Raw genomic sequence first — 19072 nt, forward strand, 5'->3', positions numbered from 1 at the left:
CCTCAGAGGACACCTGGTGACCAAGCAGCCCCAGAGCCAGGTGGTCCCAGGACAGCAGAGCATGGGAGCCCCACTCCCACATGGAGAAGCAGCTCCCCTCAAGAGGCCATGGATCCACAGCAGCCTTGGGAGACAGGCCAGGTCAGCTGCTTTGGCCACAAGGATATTCATCCACGAGGCACAGACTGGGACAAACTGGTCCCACAGACCCTATCCTCACTGGAGACATTGAGCTGGGTGACTCTGCAAGCCACCAGCTACAGCCCTGAGCAAAAAAATGAACTCTAAATTTCTCCCACAGGTCTCATCCAGACCCATTATGTACTTGGTTTCAGCATATTTTTTTTTCCTTTTAAAACATCTAAAAAAGAAAAGTAAAACATTCTTTGGCACTTGTGCAAGAATGACCCATAGATGTGACATTCTCCTGTCCTTCAGCTGCTTCTTGGGCTCATCCCTAAAGATCCACATACACAGAGTCCGTGTCCACCCTCTGGGCCTCTCCAAAGAGGAGGAATGTGCAGAGCCCAATGCTGTTCACAGCAGCCACCAGGTTGAAAACAGAAATCCAGGAGCCGGTGGTCTCGATCAGGTATCCAGCCAGGTACACACAAATGACACCTGCAGAGAAGAGAAACACATGCAAAGGCTCTGGGCTGGATCCTGCTCTCCACAGGAAAGGATGAGCTGCAGGAAAGTACTTTACCTAGGAGGGCTCCACCTGTATTTGCAACCCCTGGAAAGAAAAAGTGTGAAAAGAAATTGTGAAAACCCAGAAATATGAGCCATTTTATCACAGCTCCCACCAACCCCCAGTCTGCATGTTGGGCAAAATGCCTTTCTGATCATGGAATCACTGACTGGTTTGAGCAGGGATGGACCTTAAAGCTCATCTCATTCCATCCTCCTGCCATGGGCAGGGACACCTTCCACTAGCCCTGCTCCAAGCCCCATCCAGCCTGGCCTTGGACACTTCCAGGGATGGGACACCCACAGCTTCTCTGGACAACTGGCAGAGAGCACTGCCACAGCCCCAGCCCATCCCTGGGTGCAGCAGAACACCTCACAGACATAAAAAAGGCACTTGGTGGTGCTACTTGCCCCCAGCACTGGCAGGTTCATCACAGAAGGAAACTGGGGCTGCACACAAGGAACAGACACTGCCCAGAGCTGCTCCTGCTCAAATCCTGCTGCTGGTGACCAGGTCCCCCCAGGAGATGCCACCTCTCCAGCACAGAAAGCCCACAGAATCCTTACCAAACAGCAAGCCAGCACACGAGGGGGCCAGGTCCTGCACGTTTACTGAAATGCCACTGGTAAGAAACAGAGGGAGGAAAATAAATGGCTGCTGAATGGAACATGACTGCTTTTCCATCCTTTACACACTTGGCTTTGTCAAACACAAAGAAAGGTCCTGGACCAGAAATGGCACTGGCAGGAGAAGGGAGGTGCTGAAAATATAGCAGGTGAGTATCAGAAGGAAAACAATTCAACACAAAGTGTTCAGAGGGGCCACAGTGGAATTCCCCTCCTGCTCCATCTCCCTCATACTGGCTGCTCCAAGCCCTTCCATGCTAGAAGTTTGCTGGATTATTTCCAAACTCCAGGGCACTAAACTCCACCAGCCTCTCAGGCTCCCAAACACAATGCTCAGGCACGTGCCAGGATGGAGGCAGCCTCCTCTGAGACCCCAGATGTGCAGGGGAGCTGGGGGCCACTGTCCCTATGGTTCTCCTTACCTGTGGTTAAAGGTCTGCAGTCCAACAGAGGCTGAGGCAAACACTATTGCTTTGCAGAAACTGGAGGTCTGGCCCAGGCACAAAGCAAAAATGCTTGAGAGACCAGAGCCAATGACCTGGAGAAAAGGGAAAATGAAACACCACAGCACGTTTCTGTAAGGAACAAAGCAACTCCTGCCACAAACAAACCGTTCCCTTTTCCAGTGGTGTGAGTTTGTGTGCACCCTGTGCTCCTCTTTTGTCCCCCCTCAATGTTCTTGTGTCAGAGGTCTGTCCAGAGGGATGTGATGCTGCAGATCAGAGGATATACACTGTGCTCTAACCCAGCATTTCTGTTTCTGTTCACCCTTGTATTGCTGCTTCCTCAGTACCTAAGGGATCATTTGGAATGACCAGGGACAGGTTGTGAAAGAAAACTCCTTCAGAGCACTCACTGTGCTCAATGCTACCACTGATCCAGGCTCTGCTCCTCACCAGGGTTTTCCTCTGGATTTCCTTTCACATGTCCTGACCATCAGTTAAAGTGCAAAGCCAGAAAATCTTTCCTGTTTTCATCTATAACCCCCAACCCAGCTCCATACAAGGTCTAGTCTGCCATGTAATCAGAGTTTAGCTGGTAATTCAGGTATCTCCCACAGCTTCAGCTCTCTTACCTGCATGAACTTACGAATGGTGATGGTTCTGTACCCTGGAGAAGAAAGGGACACTTGGAGTTAAGCACAGCTCACTTTGTTGTCCAGCCAGGAAACTACAAAGTAGATTTCAGATGCCCAGATTCCATCTCCAGGTGGGTATTAGGAATGAAGTCAAAGGGAGCCCCAAACACTTGGATGGGATTTGGACACAGGAGAATTTGTTCTGCTTTTGTACCAGAACCTCACAATGTCTGTTTGCTGGGTCTTCTCCCTACCAACAAATCCACCTCCTCCCACCCAGGCCCTCTTCCCACACCACATAAGATTCCTTTTTTGAGGAAAAGCCATAAAGAACTCTCACCTTGACTGATTAAATGATCAGACAGAAATCCACTGAACAAGCTTGCTGGAATCGCAACCAGCCAAGGAACCACATTAAACACCCAACCCTGAAAAGAAGTGAAAATCAAGAGAGATTTATTGTCAGAGCTGAGTTTGTTTGCAAATATTTTGACAGTCTATGGTACCTGTAGAAAGGAAAAATAATGAAGTACTCAGGACTTGCTGCAGCACCTCTACCCCCTTTGCAGAGCCAGCTCTCAGCTGCACCATGCCCCACTCCAAGCTCCACGAGGGAGCAGGTACATCACAAGGATGCAGCATTTGTAGATTTGCTGTCTTCCCTTCTTCCCCAGCAATGCTCTATCCAGGGGAGAGGCAGAAAACTTTGGGAAAGAGGGATTAAACGTGGCAAGGTTTACTGCTCAGTGAGATGATGTGGCAGGGAGCCACAGAGCCCTGGGAAGCTCAGTGTGGTTTTCCTGTGGTTCCCCAGCAAAGCTGCTGGCAAAATTTCCAGCAGCTTCCAGCTCATTAGCAGCGTTACTGTGTGAGGCTGAGGGAGCAGAGATGGATTTTCTAATGGCAGGATTAGGTAACCTTATGGGCAGCAACATCCTTCGGCCTATTTTCAATTAAGTGAGCTGCAGCTGTAATCACAGACGATTTGTGGTCAGCTGGATTACAGCTGCTCAGGGGCACTTTGGTGCCCAGATCCCACAGGAGCTGAAATCAGTGTGGGCTAGGCTGGATTTCATCTCAGCTGGTTGAACCTACTCATCCATCCATGCATCCATCACCCCCATTGCTCAGAGCCCATCTCCCCTTCCTGTCTGCCTTCACGATGCATGGGAGGGCTCAATAATCTTGTTTTTGAGTAATCCTGTTACAGCTGCTCCTGGAAATCCAGGAGGGGTCCACCTGCATCTTTCCATGCCTTTGAAATTTGGGTTTGGGTCATTTTTGACAACGTTAGCCCATGGGCTTTGTGGGGTGGTGCTTCTGCTGTCTGCTAACAGCAGCTGGGGCTGCTCAGCACATCCACCCCAACCTTGTCTCATCCCACAGCCCATCACCCTGAGCCAAACCCTCCAGCAGCCTCACTCAGGTGGCCACAGGCAGCTGCCCAGCTCACCTGCAGCAAGGGATTTTGTCCAGCAGGTGCCACAGGTTCCCCACATTAGGGTTTACCATCCATCCTTTAAAATGAAACAGCCTCAGCCCCCCTTGCAAGCAGCACAAAGTGATTATCAGCTGCAGGAGCACTCCATAGAACATCTTACATAAGGGCACCATGATATAATGCCTAACAGATGGTAAATTACTGCTGCACAAGCACATTACTCGAGGTGCACAGATCTTGTCACAACAATATGTTTGCTGGTTTAACACATGATTTTAATATAAATATCAAGTATGCCATAAAGAGCTTTACATATGTAATATGAAAAGGCATTTGTAAGCAGCTCTGGAAATTGTAAAAACCTAACAGAGCCATTGTGGAGAAGGCTGAGTCTCTCTGAGTCTCTGAGAAAATACCAGCTCTCAGCCAAATGAGTCCTGCCTGGCTTTCTGAGAAATGGGAGTATCATTTGTGCTGAGGAGAGGGAAGCTTTTGTACTATTTTTGAAGTACATGTAATTAATAGTAATTATCATTTTCACAGGCAGGTCTGAGCTGTACAATGTTAGTCCAGCTAAAAACCCTGTAAAAAACTAAGGGTGAATGGTGGTTATTTGCAACAGCATAATGTCATGAGCTTTGTGCTAGTTGAAAATTACCTTTTCCTCAGAAGAGAAGCAGTCTAAAACCCAATACAACCTGCTCTTCCCTGCACCCCTCAGCATCCCTAAGCAAGCAACCAGAATCCAGCCTCTGCAACCTGCAGAGATCTCCAGAAGTATGGGCAGGGGTGCCACAGCTCCTAACCCCACAGGGAAACCTCTCACCTCCTCCTGCCCTCACCAAATCCCTCTGCCATCATCTTCCTCCCTCTCCAAGCCCTTTTGGCAGGTTCTCACCCTCCTTGGAACAGCAACACCTCTGCTTCAGAGCCAACCTACCTTTGACTCGGGAAAAGTTTCCTTAAAGAAAGTTGGCAGCCAGGAGAGGAGGGTGAAGAAGGTGCTGGCCGTGGAGAGCTGAGCGATGATGACAGCCCTGAAAATACACAGCTGAGAGGAAACAATCAGCAGTGACAGGTCGTGCTGGCTGGGAAACGGGCACTCCACATTTCAGCTCTGAACAGAAATCCCTGAGATTTTTGTCATGGATAACCTCTCCTTTCAGCTTTCTCCTAGCAGCTGGTTCCCTCCTGGCTCACACACAGCCCCGGGGCCAGACCAGGTTAATTGAAGGGCTAATTATGCCACTGAATTTCCCACCGCCCCCTTCCAGGCCTGCAGGAGCCCTCCTGTTCCGAGAGATGTTCTTTAGGGTTTTTTAGGGATTTGTTATCAGCTCCATTGTTATTCAAGGCAGGAATGGGTTTGCTGCCCTGCAGCCCCAGCATCTTCCTCCTCCCCACCTCAAAACAGCCCTTGGGAACTGCCTGGATGAGCTTCTGCAGCATCCCAAAGGAAAAACATCCATTAAAAAGATGTTTGCCAGCAATGAGAACACAGCCCGTGCCACCCAGTGCCCCTGAGCAGCACTCCTTAGGAACCCATTGCAATCTGCATTTCTAACGAGACCCCTGGAAAAAATCACTCCAGAGGATTCATCCAGGGGGAACAGCCTGGGAAGGAGAAAGATTTGCCAGTAAATTCGAGCCTGACAGTCCTCTGGACAGACCATAAACCACCTTTCAAGCCAAGCTTACCTTTTCAGTTCTTTCTTTATACAGAAGGAATCAGAAAACTAGTTCTGCTTCTCAAATACATAAATGAGTAGACAAAAACCACAGAGGCAGAAAAAATAAGCCCAGAGAGGAGAAAACAGAGGATGCTCCCAGCCTGGCCAATGCATGCAGCTGCCTACCAGATCGGTGCTTTCCTAAACAGCTGCTTCCAGGGAACTTTGGTCTGCTTGGGTATCGAGAGGCCTCTCGTTAAATAGTTCATGGGGATGGTGAGCTCTGCAGGGAATAAAACATCCAAAGGAAAGCTGTGGTCAGTAATTACCTGTGCAGATTGAGACAGCCCTGAGGCACTGCTGTACAACCACTTTTAATCTCCTTCTAACCCTTGGGTTTTTGGCTCTACGAGCATAGAATGTTCATGAAAACACCTTGTTACACTGAATTTTTCCACACCCCTCCCCACCCAGCCACCTTCACCCATGTGTTATATCTCTTTTATAATTAAACAAAAGTCCCTGGGCAGGGACTGGGTTTGGATTCTGTGCAGCACCAGGCACACACGCACCTCCCAGTGAGCTGGGCTCCTACATACCACACTCACCCTAATAATGCTGTAGCCAGGTGTAATGGTTTGTCCATATGTGGAATTACTCCTAGGCAGTTATTTGGGAAGAGATTTTGTGGATTAACTGGTTTTTAAAAGCTCTATGTGTGGATGCTCTTAGTTTGGAGTAAGTATCTTGCCCTGCTTTAGCTTAATCCACTTTGAAGATCATGCTCTGTTTTGTGTTTTCACTGGTGCTTAAAGAGTACTGAGGAGCCAGATCAGGCTCTCAGCAATGATATAATCCAGCATGGGACTTGAAATAGGAAATCAGCATTACAAGAGCTCAAATCCTCCTTTTTGGGTTGGGGATCTTGGGTGAGACACAGTGTGTATTATAGAACACATCTGGGCAAAAGGCCTTTGTGTAAAACCAGGAGCACTGTCAGCCCCAGAGACGCTGCTGGACTCACCTTTCTCACTCAGGAGGTATTTGCAGGTGCAATAAGCCCAGAGCAAAGTGAGCAAACCAGAGAAGTAGAAAACACTTTCCCAGCCGTACCAGTCCAGGAGGAGAGATCCTGCACCACCAATCAGCAACGTTCTGCAGGGGAAACCACTCAGATGTACTGGCCTGGCTGGGAGCTCAGGCTGAGCACATCGATGGGAGACTCTCCCTGGGCTCAGAGCTGTGTCACTGAACCACAGAATCCTAAAATGATTTGGGTTGAAGGGACCTTAAAGCTCATCTTGTTCCTTCCCCTGCCATGGGCAGAGACACCTTCCACTGTCCCAGGTTGCTCCAAACCCTGTGCAGCCTGGCCTTGGACATTGCCAGAGGATCCAGGGGCAGCCACAGCTGCTCTGCCCACCCTCCCAGGGGAGAATTTCTCAGTCACTGCATGTGTGGGTGCTGCCACCAGTCCCACCATGGCTCTGCAACCTGTTCTATTCCCTGAGTGGCATCTTGGGCCAGATCCTCACTGACAGGAGAAATCCCAAAGGGACGTCACCCTCACCTGCCCCACACTGAACAACAGTCATTGAGGAAAGAAAAGGAGGTTGCTGGTGTTCAGTATCCCAGAGAATGTGTAAAGCAGCAAAAGAAATGAGAACACTGCAAAACTAAGAGATATTTATATCTGGCTTTTAAGCAACCCTTCCATTTAGAAAGGAAATTCTGATGGACATCAGCAGAGGTGGAGAATTCTTCTCATCTATCAGAGAGGACAGGTGACAAGTGTCAGCCTAACCCTTGCTCCTCCTACTGAATTGTGCTGTTTCCCATAGTAATTAAATGTTGCAAAGAGTCTTCAAAGTCTGGTTTGAAAAGGAAAACAACACATAAATCCTTGGCAGGCAGGACAGCAACTGCCTGAGGCTTCCTCAGCTGCAGCCCGAGTCCTTGAGGACCTGTGAATCCACATGTACTTTGGGCTGTGAGTTTTGCCTCCAACTATTTAATGGCATTTCATCACATTTGACGTCCAGAGACTGTCACTTGCTGCTCAAAGGCCTTTGAACTCACCCAAACTGTGATCCAGTCCCCACTGTGCTGTAGGTGAAGGCTCGCTCGCTCTCCCGGACCCTCTGGGACAGCAGGCTGGCCAGGGATGGGAAATACACCCCTGAGACAAACAGGAACAAGGCAGGGAGCAGTAAGGCAAAACAAAAGCAAATTTAAACAATCCAGAGTGAGCTAAACACTGAGACAAAGCAGGAAAGCCTCTGATGAATTCAAAACAGGGATATAAAATAAACTGAGTGGATCCATTGCCATCAAAGGTTTGTTTGTGCCTTCTCTGTAATCCTGTTTCATCATCACTGCTGCTTCTGTAAATCCATCAGTGCCAATGCACTTCCCAGTGCTGCAGCTTGGAAAGAGGGAAGGAAAATCACCCCAAATTATCCAAAAGTTTTGTCAAGGGCCAATTTTCTCAGAGTTTTTTGAAGGGCTTTTAAAGTGTGGAAAACCAAACATGACCAGAGATGTTTTCCCAAGCCAGCAGCCTCTGTCTGGCAGAGAGATTTCTACAGGGGAATGACTTGTCAGTGACTTTCTCTAGAAATGTCACTGTTTTTTCCCATGAAAGTTGTGGATGTGGAGGCAGTTTTGAGGCAGAGAACTGCTCAGAACCCACGGGAAGGGCTCATGCCCTGCAAACCACGGGACTTGCATCTCAATGTGCTACACATGAGCCTCTGCACAAGGAAGCCCCTGAACAGACAGACACACAGACACACTCAGGACAGGGGTCTCACCTTGCAGCAGCCCCATGAGGAACCTGGAGGAGGTCATAAAAACCAGATGGGCTGAAGTGATGTGGGTGAGCAGCGGGGTGAGGACTGTGAGCAACCCCCAGGCTGATGCTGAAAGGAGAAGGACCTTCTCACCTCCTATTCTGGAAGACAGCAAACACATTATCAAAGATAGGAGAGCCAAAGGGCAAAATCCTCCAGTCCACACTCAGGTGACCTTCCCAGTCTAGCCTGTTTTTAAGAGCAACATTTTGGTCAAACCTGTTCTTCTCTTGGCCCTTGGGGAGGAGCTCTGACCTTTTCCCTTCCCACCTCCTGGCAGCACTGCCCATCCAACTCCAGCACTCACTGATCCCAGATATCTCAGCACAGAGCCACTCAGGTCTCTGATGGTGGTGGTGGGAAGCCCAACTGCTGCCACCTTTCTACCTCTCTTAACCAGTGATGGTGTCTTCCATTTGCTCTTTTACATCATCAGCTCTGCCTTTTCCCATTCAGGTTGCTCTGGGTGTTTTCTTGTGAACTCTTAAGGACCCTAATTAAATAGCACACTGCACTGCACGGATAATGCATCCCTTCCAGGCATGTGCTCCTCACAAAAGATTTCATAAAAAAGCTTTCTCAGTAAGAATAGATTGGCTGGGGAAAGGGACTCAAGTAGGTAATGATTCAGAACCTCCCTTACAGCCAGCTGGGGAAAATGTTTGGTTTTTAATTCATATGACACAATGGAGATAGTTTTTCTAAACATGATGGAAACAGTGTATGGGGACTTGCTTGAGAAAAGACTGCAAAAGAATATAGGGCAGAAAGACTGGAAGTGCTGAACTGAAAACAAAGACTTTTATGAGCTTTCACTGGAGTGGGGCTGAGAATGTCTTTCCAGTCATTCTGGTGTGTTGAGAATAACCTGCAGTTATCCTGATAAGCAGCATTTTAATACCACAACAACAGTTCTTCCTGTATCCTAAACCCTCTATGGCTCTGCAAGGTGTAAGAGGGAGAGAAAAAGACCTGAGCATCTCAACGAGTCTTTACTCCATTTCTCTTGAGAAGCCTCCTCTCCAGCTGATGTTCTGACAAAACTCCAGGGATATCTTTTTCTCTTGGCTTTTATTTTTATTCTAAAGCACTAAATAAATCTCTGGGTGTATGACACACTCTCAATGTTCTCTTTGACTAGTACTCCATTCTATATTCTCTTCCTTTGTGTTTAATTACACCAGTGCAGATCAAATTGAAAAAGCTGTATTCACAGAATCCTGGAATCACTTCCAGGGATGAGACATGCTTCTATCTGGACAGTCTAAACTACCCACATCCCTTCTCAACCAGAGCTTCTCCCCGTGGACACACTTGACCCTCCACCCCATCACTGAAACTTGGCTCTGCCACAGCTCACACTGGAACTGAGGGGTCAAAGCCAAGCTAAGTGTCATTAAAACAAGAAAACATGAGTATAATTTCCAGTACTGATCACTGATGTGTCCTCCAACAATCTGTGTCAAGCAGTAGCCCCAGAAGAAGCTGCTGAGCACGACGCCGAACTGCTTCTTGTCCCAGTGGAAGTGGGAGCTGAGGGCCACGGCGCAGATGGGCACGGTGACACGGGCACAGTACAGCAGGCACGTCCCCAGCAGCAGCATCAGCGTCCACACACGGGACTCGGGCCTGCAGGGATGGAGAGCAAGGTGGGGAAAGGGCAGGGGGGATGCTGGGCCCGGTGGGTCCGTGCTCAGCCAGGATTTAGGGGTCTGGCTGGCCTTGAGAGTCTGCCTCGATTAAATGAAGGTCAGCACAACTCCCCCGGGGCACAGCAGTTCTGACACAGAGTGTATCCCATCTGCTTTTAGGAACGATGCCAACTTCATCCCAAACACTGTTCAGCCCCAGCAGCAATGTCTGTCCATAGGCTGCAAGGTGCTTGGACATCACTGGCTGTGGAAGGAGGGAAAGGCAGGAAGGAACCTGGCTTGTTTGCTTTTTCTCCACCAAACAAGAAACTGCTCTTTAAAATACAGTGATAACAAAGGAAAGGTCAGGGCATGAGGTTAGAAGTGCCTGCATGAGACACACCTCTTGGCAGCAAACATTAGTTATTTGGCATTTCTACCCACTCCTCAGGGGAGGTGGTCTGTGTGTTACCCTTCCTAAAAAGGAGAGATATCAGGAATTCTTTAGAGAGACAAGACTTGATGGGCCTGAAGAGCTCAGAGAGAAAAGCAAAATAATTAAGCCTGGACAGATAAGAAATTTTAGATAGTAAGAATGAAAATATGTTAACAGAACATATATTTCTGGTGCATAAGTTCTCAGCCTAAAGAAAAGGGCTCCTACGGGCTGGAAGTAAGTAAGAGGAAAGTTAATGATTGTTTCTGGAGCAAACAAACACATTTTGCTGCAAATATCAGGCCCAGGTATAGGTAAATCCTTCTGCCTTCCCTCAGCCATGCCACTTTGGGTCCCCCCTTTGGCAGTGAATTACAGAGTTAAAAGCTGAGTAAGAACACCCATTATTGGTACTATTTGTATTTGATTATTTCTATGCCCAGAGGCCAGAGCACAGAGCACTGAGCTAACAGACTCTGCTCCAGAGGAATTCACTGTACCAGGGCAGTAACCTCTGGGCTTTCCACCCTGCTAAACACACCCATGTGGGAAACAACCCGGGTCACCTTTTATATCAAACAGAGAGCTGGTTTCTCTGTACTGGAATAATGATAAATGTGGGTTAATCCCACACAGCACAAACCCATTTATAAAGGTGTAAATGGGCCATCACAGGGGGGAGGTGAAGGAACAATGAGAAGCAGAACAGGCGGGCAGGTGAACCTGCTGGAGGTGGATTTATTGCTGTTTCCTGACAAGGCAGATAAGCAGCTCAGTGCTAACCTCTGGCAGGAGGAACTGGAAGTGTTTCAATCGGTGTTTGGAAGGCTGGAACCGTTGTTAGTGTGCACACACACGAGTGCACAAGGTAACACAGAAGCTGGCAAACCTCACCTGTCCTTGCTGGAGGAATGAGTAACCAGGGGTTCACCTCACCCAGCCATTTCAGCCAGCTGGGAAATGCTCTCCGAGTCCCTCATGGGCTTGCCCTGAGAGGAAGCCAACGTCAATTGTATCTCCATTTGCTGCAAAACCAAAGGTGGGCTGGTTTTTAATCACCAGCCCCAGCCGGTTCCAGGAACAGTGGCTCCACCGACTCCAGCTTGCTACAGAAAAGCACAGGGAAATCAAAGGCTCCAGGACACTGCATGTCTGGGTCAGAGGAACCCCAGCAGGATAGCATGGGTAGGAGGTTTTGGGTATAAGTCCCCCACCAAAGGCAGAGGGCAGGTGGGGATAACCAGCCAGGGAAAACCTTCCAGAGATCCCTCAGGGATGGGATGCTACCAGGTCCAACTCCTGCCTGCCCTGCCCAAATGGGCTGTTGCCAGTCTGGGGCTGTAATCTCTGTTGTCTCCAACAGCACAGCACTGATAAATTTGTGCTATTGAACCTGCAACAATCGAGGTGACAGAGTGAAGCACAGCAGCCAGTGATGTGTGGAGGTATTTTCTATTATTTAGCCACCAAGATAGTTTCCTAAATTGTACTTTTCCCCTGCAGCAAAGGGAGACCTCTATTAGCTTTCACTGGAGTGGGGCTGAGAATGTCTTTCCAGTCATTCTGGTGTGTTCAGAATAACCTGCAGTTATCCTGATAAGCAGCATTTTAATACCACAACAACAGTTCTTCCTGTATCCTAAACCCTCTATGGCTCTGCAAGGTGTGAGAGGGAGAGAAAAAGACCTGAGCATCTCAACGAGTCTTTACTCCATTTCTCTTGAGAAGCCTCCTCTCCAGCTGATGTTCTGACAAAACTCCAGGGATATCTTTTTCTCTTGGCTTTTATTTTTATTCTAAAGCACTAAATAAATCTCTGGGTGTATGACACACTCTCAATGTTCTCTTTGACTAGTACTCCATTCTATATTCTCTCCCTTTGTGTTTAATTACATCAGTAGGGATTATGCTCACAACAAGTGGAGAATGTAAGGATGGCTTCAGACTGCCACCTCCTCCACAGGCAGCACATCCAGCTAGGAAAATCCATCCAAGGAAATATGAGTGTCAAATGTAATCAGTAGCTGCTCACACCCACCTGGAAGCATGGCAGGAATGATTTCCTTGCAAGGACAATGACGTGTTTGCATCACAGGAAAGAGCTTTGTAAATGCATTTTCTCCTAATTATAGTTATCACAGAGGCTGCAGATGACTCAACATTCTGCTCAGTGCAAAACAACAACAGCAGAGGTTACACGGGAGGAACCTGGACTAGCACAAAGACAGGAATTAAAACCCTCCTTCCAAAACTAAGGAATACTGACAAATCAAAGAAAGTTTTTGTGGGTGAAATAAACCATCTGAGAAGTGAAACTTCACCAGTGTTAACAGATTAAATCTAATGAATCCCCTGATGAGGGAGGAAGACAGAATGTGCTGCAGATAACCAGCCTGAATCAGATCACAGGAAACCACAGCCACTGCTGTCACTGGTGCCACCACACCTGACTCACCCACCAGACCAAGCATCACCCACCAAGCATGGCTGGGCCAGTCCTGGCTGTATGTGACAGACACATCTGTGAGAGGGGCCAGCCCTCCACACCACTGGCAGGGAACCACTGGAGCTTGTCTAATTGATGTAATTTGGTGCTGTGTGATGGCAGCAGCTCCTCAGTGCCCAGCCTGTGCCCTCCTGACCTGCAATCCCCTTCTCCCCACAAGAGACAGGCACTGCAGGTGCATCCCCTCCTGCACACCACTGAAACCCTCTTCACTGAGCAAAGCACCCATGCAGCTAAGAACACTTCCTATTTCACAAACCTGCAACCACCACCCAGACTATAATTAGCCCAAGCCCTAATGACTCTTCCTGGGTGGCTTGTTGAGCAGCCCTGTCTGATGTCCCGTGGTTCTCCTCCTCCAAATGCAGCCTTGGGCACTGGGTGGAAATGGCTTTGCTTCCAAGCATCCACTGGTTTCCCTGAGACCCGGCTCCCAGCAACCAAATGGATCCCCCACACAGTGGTTAGGATGGATTTTCAAGGATGCCTGAGATCCCCAAAGGGGCAAAAGTAAGCTGAGCTGTCTGGCAGTGGAAACAGAGTCAGCAGCACAGCGTATCTTTATTTGCAGTGTGTTTTCCTGCTGGAGGAATTTCTCCAGTAGATGCCACAGAGCAAATATTTATTCAACTTTATTTCTCTTGACTCGCCTCCCTCCTTTCCCCCAGTCTGCAGGGCTTTGGCAGACACTGCAGGTCACTGTTGAGATGGACTCTCTGGAGTTCAGGCTGTCAATTCCATCCCAGTTTAGCCCCCTCCAAGGCACGAGTCTGGACCGCCAGGTATTTTCAGGTGGTAAGAGAGCTGTGTTAGACAGCAAGACTCCGAACAGCCTGTCCCAGCAACAGCTCTTGGCCAGAAGCCATCTGCAATATCTGTGGGTGTTTTCCATAACTGGAAGAAGAGCTGGGAGCTGCAGCTCCTGATCTGCACAGGATGGGCACAGGGACCATCAGCAGAGCACGACGCCCACCTCCCAGAGAGAGCATCTCTACCTCAGGTCCCCTCTCTAAAAAGAGATTAGAAACATTTCTGTGGGAGATGCACAGAGAGCACATCAGTGCAGCCACCCCAGTGCCCTCAGCCCTCTCTGGGCACTCCCCAGACCCTGCCAGACCCCCAGGGCAGGATGGGGATGAGCCCACACGGTGGTACCGAGCTCCCTGCCACGCCACCAGCTCCAAACCCAGGACACCCAGCAGCCCAAGGCCACCTCCCAGGGGAATGTCCCCAACGGGCAGCTGGTGCCTGTGGTCCCCCTGTGCTTGGTCACCTGTCAACCACCGTGTGTCAACACTTCCCTCCTCATCACCCATTCCCAGGCCCATGGGATCATCTCTCTCTTTCCAGCCTACCAGCCTATAGCTTTAATTTACAGTAACCTCCACCACAAACAGAACTGACTGACGTGGCACCAACACAGCAGCCATGCAGACACTCCTGTGCCAGGAGATAATACCCAGGTTGTTATTTTTAACCCTGTTTGACAGTCCTTTCACTTCTCACTCTTTGTTTTTCTCAACAATTTCTCCTTCAAAATCTAACACGCTTGTCAAGAGAAAGGCTTGGAGTAATTTCCCCCCCTCCTCAAGCAGATTTTGTCATGCTGTAGACCAGCTCCAAGCTAATGATTTATCACTGTCAAAAGTAGCTTTGGGGTTTGGAGGAGAGTTGTTGGATTTTTTATTTTTTTCCCAATCCAGCTAGCAGCCAGCAAGAGCAGCACAGAGGACAGAGGGCTTTTTTTTTTTCCTGGGAAAGCTGCTGGCTTCCTGTCCGCCTCCTGTGCTCAAGCTCCCTCCACAGAGCCACAGATGGCAACAAAGTGGTGTTCAGCAAACGAGCTCTGGGTTTATTCCCTCTCTTCGATTCTTGCTTTTGGCAAAAGCAAAGATGAAATTAGATTTCAGCAGCTCATATGAGCTGGAAGTAGTTGTTGAGTCCAGGTGGAGGTGGTGAGAAAACATAATAATAAAGCAGAGGCATGTTTTGCACACTGATGTGAGGGCATACATGGATCAGCCAGGAATGAAACGTGTGCCCTGCTTACGTTTTCCACGTGAAAAAAGTTCTAAGCAAGGTCACTATTAAACCCAGGGTGAGGAACTTGTAAAACAAAAATCTCAACCACCAGAAAAACCTCAACCAACTAAAGCTGCAGCCTTATGTTGACAAAAGATGAGGGCACAGAACTCAGAAAAGACAAATGACTGTTGTCTCTGGGCAAAGATCAGGTGACTGGAGACCAGCCTGTGGCCAGGGTAGGACTTCTTTTATCTCTGGAGCTTAAAGAAACTGCTATAATCACCCTTTGTCTTCAGGTGTAGCCAGAGGCTGGGAGATGCAGAGTGGCTTCAGGAGTTATTTGCTTCCCAGGACACAGTGACTTTTTCATGCTGCATTTCTCTCCTGGAGGCACCATCCGAAATGTGAGCCCCACATCCACTGCTGGATCTGCCGGTGGCTTTGTCAGCAACCTTCAGCAAATGATTTCTCTTTTCACTGCTTTGGTCTTCCTCAGTTAAACCAGAGATGCTTAAACACATCCAGTGCCCGAGTGGTCCTGCTTTGGCACATTAGGATCAGCACTGAGAAATGCTCTCTAACTGTCCAGATGTGCTACATAAGCACGAGGGCTTTTTCAAACCCCAAACAGAAATCCCCAAGTGCTGTTCTTGGAAGAGATATGTGATAATGGAGCCATTGGAAACCTGCAGAAAAATTTGGGAAAGGCAGGCAGGAGAAACCACAAGGCAAGAGGAGTGGAAGAGGAAGGAAAAGACAGTTGAAAAAAGGGAGGACAAAAGAAGAAGCATGAACAAAGACGGAAAAATAAACCTGCCAAAATAACTGTTTATCTCTCCTTGCACTGACAGATCTTGGAAGGCTGCCTGGCATGTCTTTTGTTGGAGCATGAAAGGAGAACCCATGTCACTTCCCCCACTTGATAACACCTTGCCTCCATGGCAATAACTCACTGCTTGGAAACTATGAAAGTTATTTATTTGCATATACTGTTCACAAATTGTGCTCCAAATTCACTTCACCCGATGAGGTACATCATACAACCTGACAAACCTGCTCGAATGATCTGGTAGCTCAGACCCCCTTTCTGCTCCCTTCACTCACCCTCCACCTGCCCAGTTTATTTTAGGCCATAAAACCTCCATAAAACCTCCCCAAAGAAGGGCTGTGACCACGTGTGTGTCTACACTAAACAACAGGGACATGATCTCAGCTTCTGTAAACTACAGCAATATAGATAATGATCTGACGTGCCTTAGGGTTATCCTGCTGCTCCTTCCCATTAACAGGATTCTCTCAATTATTAGCAGCACTCAACAGGGTCAGAATCACTTAAATGCCTGTCTCGATCAACAGGCTGTCTTCATCCCTTTTGTTTTGGAAAGTGTTATCTATGTTTTGCATTTTTCGGAGATTAGAGAAACAGGAGGGCTTGTTCTGGTCAGATGGGGTTTTTTGTTTTATTCTGAGAGGAGAAACCGATAAACTAAAAGTTTTGCCCCGTGTAAAGCTGGTGTTGGGTCCCACGACTCCCACTTCACAAAGTCTTAGGGAAAAGTTAGCGAGGGAGAGACAGAGATGAAGAATTTTCCTAAGTGCTTTAGGGGGAAAGAATCTTCGAATGTTAAGCGCCTCTGTGCCTAAGGTCTTCTTTAAGTCCCACCCGAGTACTCTTAAGGTGAGCGTGGATTTGCTGAGACTTCCCAGTCTCGCAGTGCAGGAAAAGCCTCCCTCGGGACTGCAGTTTACAGCCGGCTCTCAGCCTGCTGCCGCTGCAGAAGGCAATGGGTGAGGAACACCAACTCATCCACGGCTGATTGCTGCTGGACGGGCAATCCCTGCCCTCGGCCTCGTGCTCCTGTGCCCTGGCACTGGTGTCACCTGTCCTGCGGCTGTCCCGCTGCCCTCCTGCCAGGGCGGCTTGGCCACAGTGTGACCCCAAGGAGAGGAGAGCCCCAGGGCTGGCCAGCACAGCCAGACAGCAGCCAGCTGAAAGCGAGCCGAATTTCCAAAGCACAGGGAGTCCAGGGGCTCCCAGTTTGGAAAAGCCTCTGACCATGAATTCCAGCTGCCCCACTGGTACTTTAGAATCATCTTCCCCCTCCTCGGACAGGAGAAGGGGCTGATCCTGAGGTCTTTGTGCTGCATGACTTTCCCAGGGTGGCAGAGAGGAGCAGCACCGTCCCGGGTGTCCCAGTCTGCTCCAAACACTGGATCACCCTGCCTTCGCCTGTGCCCCTGCAGTTAAAACTGGTCACTGGGGGTTTAACTCTATTTTAAGTATTTTAATGACTTTACATCGAGAGCAGTTCAAGCTGTCTAGCTGCTGCCCAGCTCCTATTCCCGACTTTATCTTAATGAATGACTATCGCCAGTACAAACATCCCCACTGGAACACTTCGATAAGAACCTCATAGCGGTTTTGTGTTTAATTCACTGACTACAGGCCAGAAATAAGCTCAGTAGTTGTTTTTTTTCCCCAACCCTGTTTTTCACAGTAATTCCCTATCTGCACCCTTCCTTCTACTGGAGTCTCTGCTGGAGTCCGGAGGAGTGCGACAGCGGACCCGCCCGGGGCGGTGGGACCGTGTCCCTCCCGGCGGGCAGCAACGGGGACAGGGACAGGAGGGTCCCTGCCCGACGGGGAGCACCAAGCACCTCCGAAATCGCCTCTCCGGGAGCGCTGCGGGCCGCCCGACCCCCTCCATCCCGGAGCCGCGTCTTTCCCAGGCGCTGCGGGCGGCGGGGACCGAGGATGCGGGGGTGCCCGGGGAGCGCCGCCGGCAGCGGAGCGGCTTTCCCGGGAGCGGGTCCAGCCTTACCTGGACCAGTACGGCTCGGCGCCGCCATCCCGCCTCATGCTGTCGCGGGATGTTCCCAGGGGCACATTCCTGCCGCCGCCCCCCGCGGCCATGCGGGCAGCGCCTTCCGCCTCCCCGGCTCACATCGCCCGGCCGCCCGCTGCCTCCCTCCCCCGCCGGGCCGCGGCCACGTGTCAGCGCCTGCCGCCGCCCCCGCCCGCCGTGCCGGGAAGTCCCGCCCGGCCCGGTGCCGGTCCCGCTCTGCGGCCACGGGCGGCCTCAAACCCGCGGAGCCGGGGAGCTCCGGGGGGCAGGTGCCGGCCCGCGCCCCCTCCGGCACCGGCGAACCGCGGGGTTCTGCTCCTTCCCTCTCCTCCGGTATTCACTGACATCCCCATGGGCCGCAGCGAGGGCAGGAAAAGAGGGACGGACCGGGGTCTGTCCTCCCGCTCCATTACCTGGGCAAGGAATCGCTCCCTGCTCCCGCAGCTCGCACGGGTTTGCCGGCAATAAAGTCCCTGCTCCTGCTTTTTAAGGATTAGAAGCGAGTATGACACTTGTTTCCGAAGGTAAAATAAATAGGGATAAGTGTTGTTACAGCTTGATTTATGTCTGTTGGATAAAGGTGCTGCCTTGCTGTATCTGAAAGAGATAATCTAACTCCTTTATGGAAATAAATAATTTAAATGATGGTTATCTCAGTCCACAACAAAAGGACTCGTGACTCATTTAAAGATCATGAACGAGCAGGCGGAAAAGCCTTGTTGAGGCATAGTTCAGGTGATGCCGTGGCTGACTGCAGCCTGGATAGCAGGAACGGCAAAAGTTCAGGTGAGCAAAGGATGGAGGAGCTCCCGCACAGCCTGAGCAAGGTCGTGCATGGCCCCCGGGAAAGGTACCAGAGCTGCTGGACTGCACCAAAACACGCAGGTGCAGAGCAGACACCTCCTGTCCGCTATTCCTGCAGCCAGAAACCTCTAAATCCTTGGTGAAATTGAGCCTTTAGCAGACCAATATTTAGCAGACTAATAATTCAAACATCCTTCTCCCAACATGAATCTCTTGGCAGGTCCCTGATGAACAGTTTGCTACGTAAATCAGGAGGCATAACACTATTATTGAGGTGAACCTTTGAGAGTGAAATAGCAAAAATGTTCCATACACACCAAAGACAGCTCCAGAAAGGAGGTTGCTGAATAAGAAAAAAATCATCAAGTCATGCTTTATCCTTTGCTTTAGTATTTCTTCTTCAGAGAAAAGAGATCTTCCCCAAAAGGCCCGTGGCATAGTCAGGCCCAGTCACACAGACCTGCTG

The 19072-nt window shown here is 49.6% G+C and overlaps 1 protein-coding gene across 3 annotated transcripts; it reads right to left on the reverse strand.

The window, feature by feature from the left end:
• Positions 1-325: 325 nt before the first annotated feature.
• SLC17A9 (solute carrier family 17 member 9) lies at positions 326-17926 on the reverse strand. 3 transcript variants are annotated; one of them, XM_015647227.2, is made up of 13 exons: positions 17779-17926; positions 9790-9987; positions 8320-8459; positions 7586-7685; positions 6531-6661; positions 5693-5789; positions 4777-4873; positions 2736-2823; positions 2393-2427; positions 1740-1855; positions 1258-1313; positions 707-736; positions 326-621 (listed from the first exon to the last, which is right to left on the reverse strand). In XM_015647227.2, exons 1-13 carry the CDS (start codon positions 17868-17870, stop codon positions 458-460), a joined length of 1344 nt encoding a protein of 447 aa, XP_015502713.1. In that variant the 5' UTR covers positions 17871-17926; the 3' UTR covers positions 326-457. The 3 variants fall into 3 exon arrangements, with proteins under 3 accessions (XP_015502713.1, XP_015502715.1, XP_015502714.1); XM_015647229.2 differs by lacking the exon at positions 9790-9987; XM_015647228.1 differs by lacking the exons at positions 326-621; positions 707-736; positions 1258-1313 and adding an exon at positions 1320-1451.
• Positions 17927-19072: the final 1146 nt, after the last annotated feature.

The sequence above is a fragment of the Parus major genome, chromosome 20 (genome assembly GCF_001522545.3).
Source record: "Parus major isolate Abel chromosome 20, Parus_major1.1, whole genome shotgun sequence".
NCBI classification, from domain to species: Eukaryota; Metazoa; Chordata; class Aves; order Passeriformes; family Paridae; genus Parus; species Parus major.

Coding starts and splice junctions, on each gene's coding strand:
- SLC17A9 (XM_015647227.2), bottom strand. CDS start 17,870: ATGGCCGCGGGGGGCGGCGGCAGGAATGTGCCCCTGGGAACATCCCGC. Junction 737..1,257: donor GTGTGCTGGCTTGCTGTTTG/GTAAGGATTCTG, acceptor TTTTCTTTCCAG/GGGTTGCAAATACAGGTGGA. Junction 622..706: donor TACAGGTGGAGCCCTCCTAG/GTAAAGTACTTT, acceptor TCTTCTCTGCAG/GTGTCATTTGTGTGTACCTG.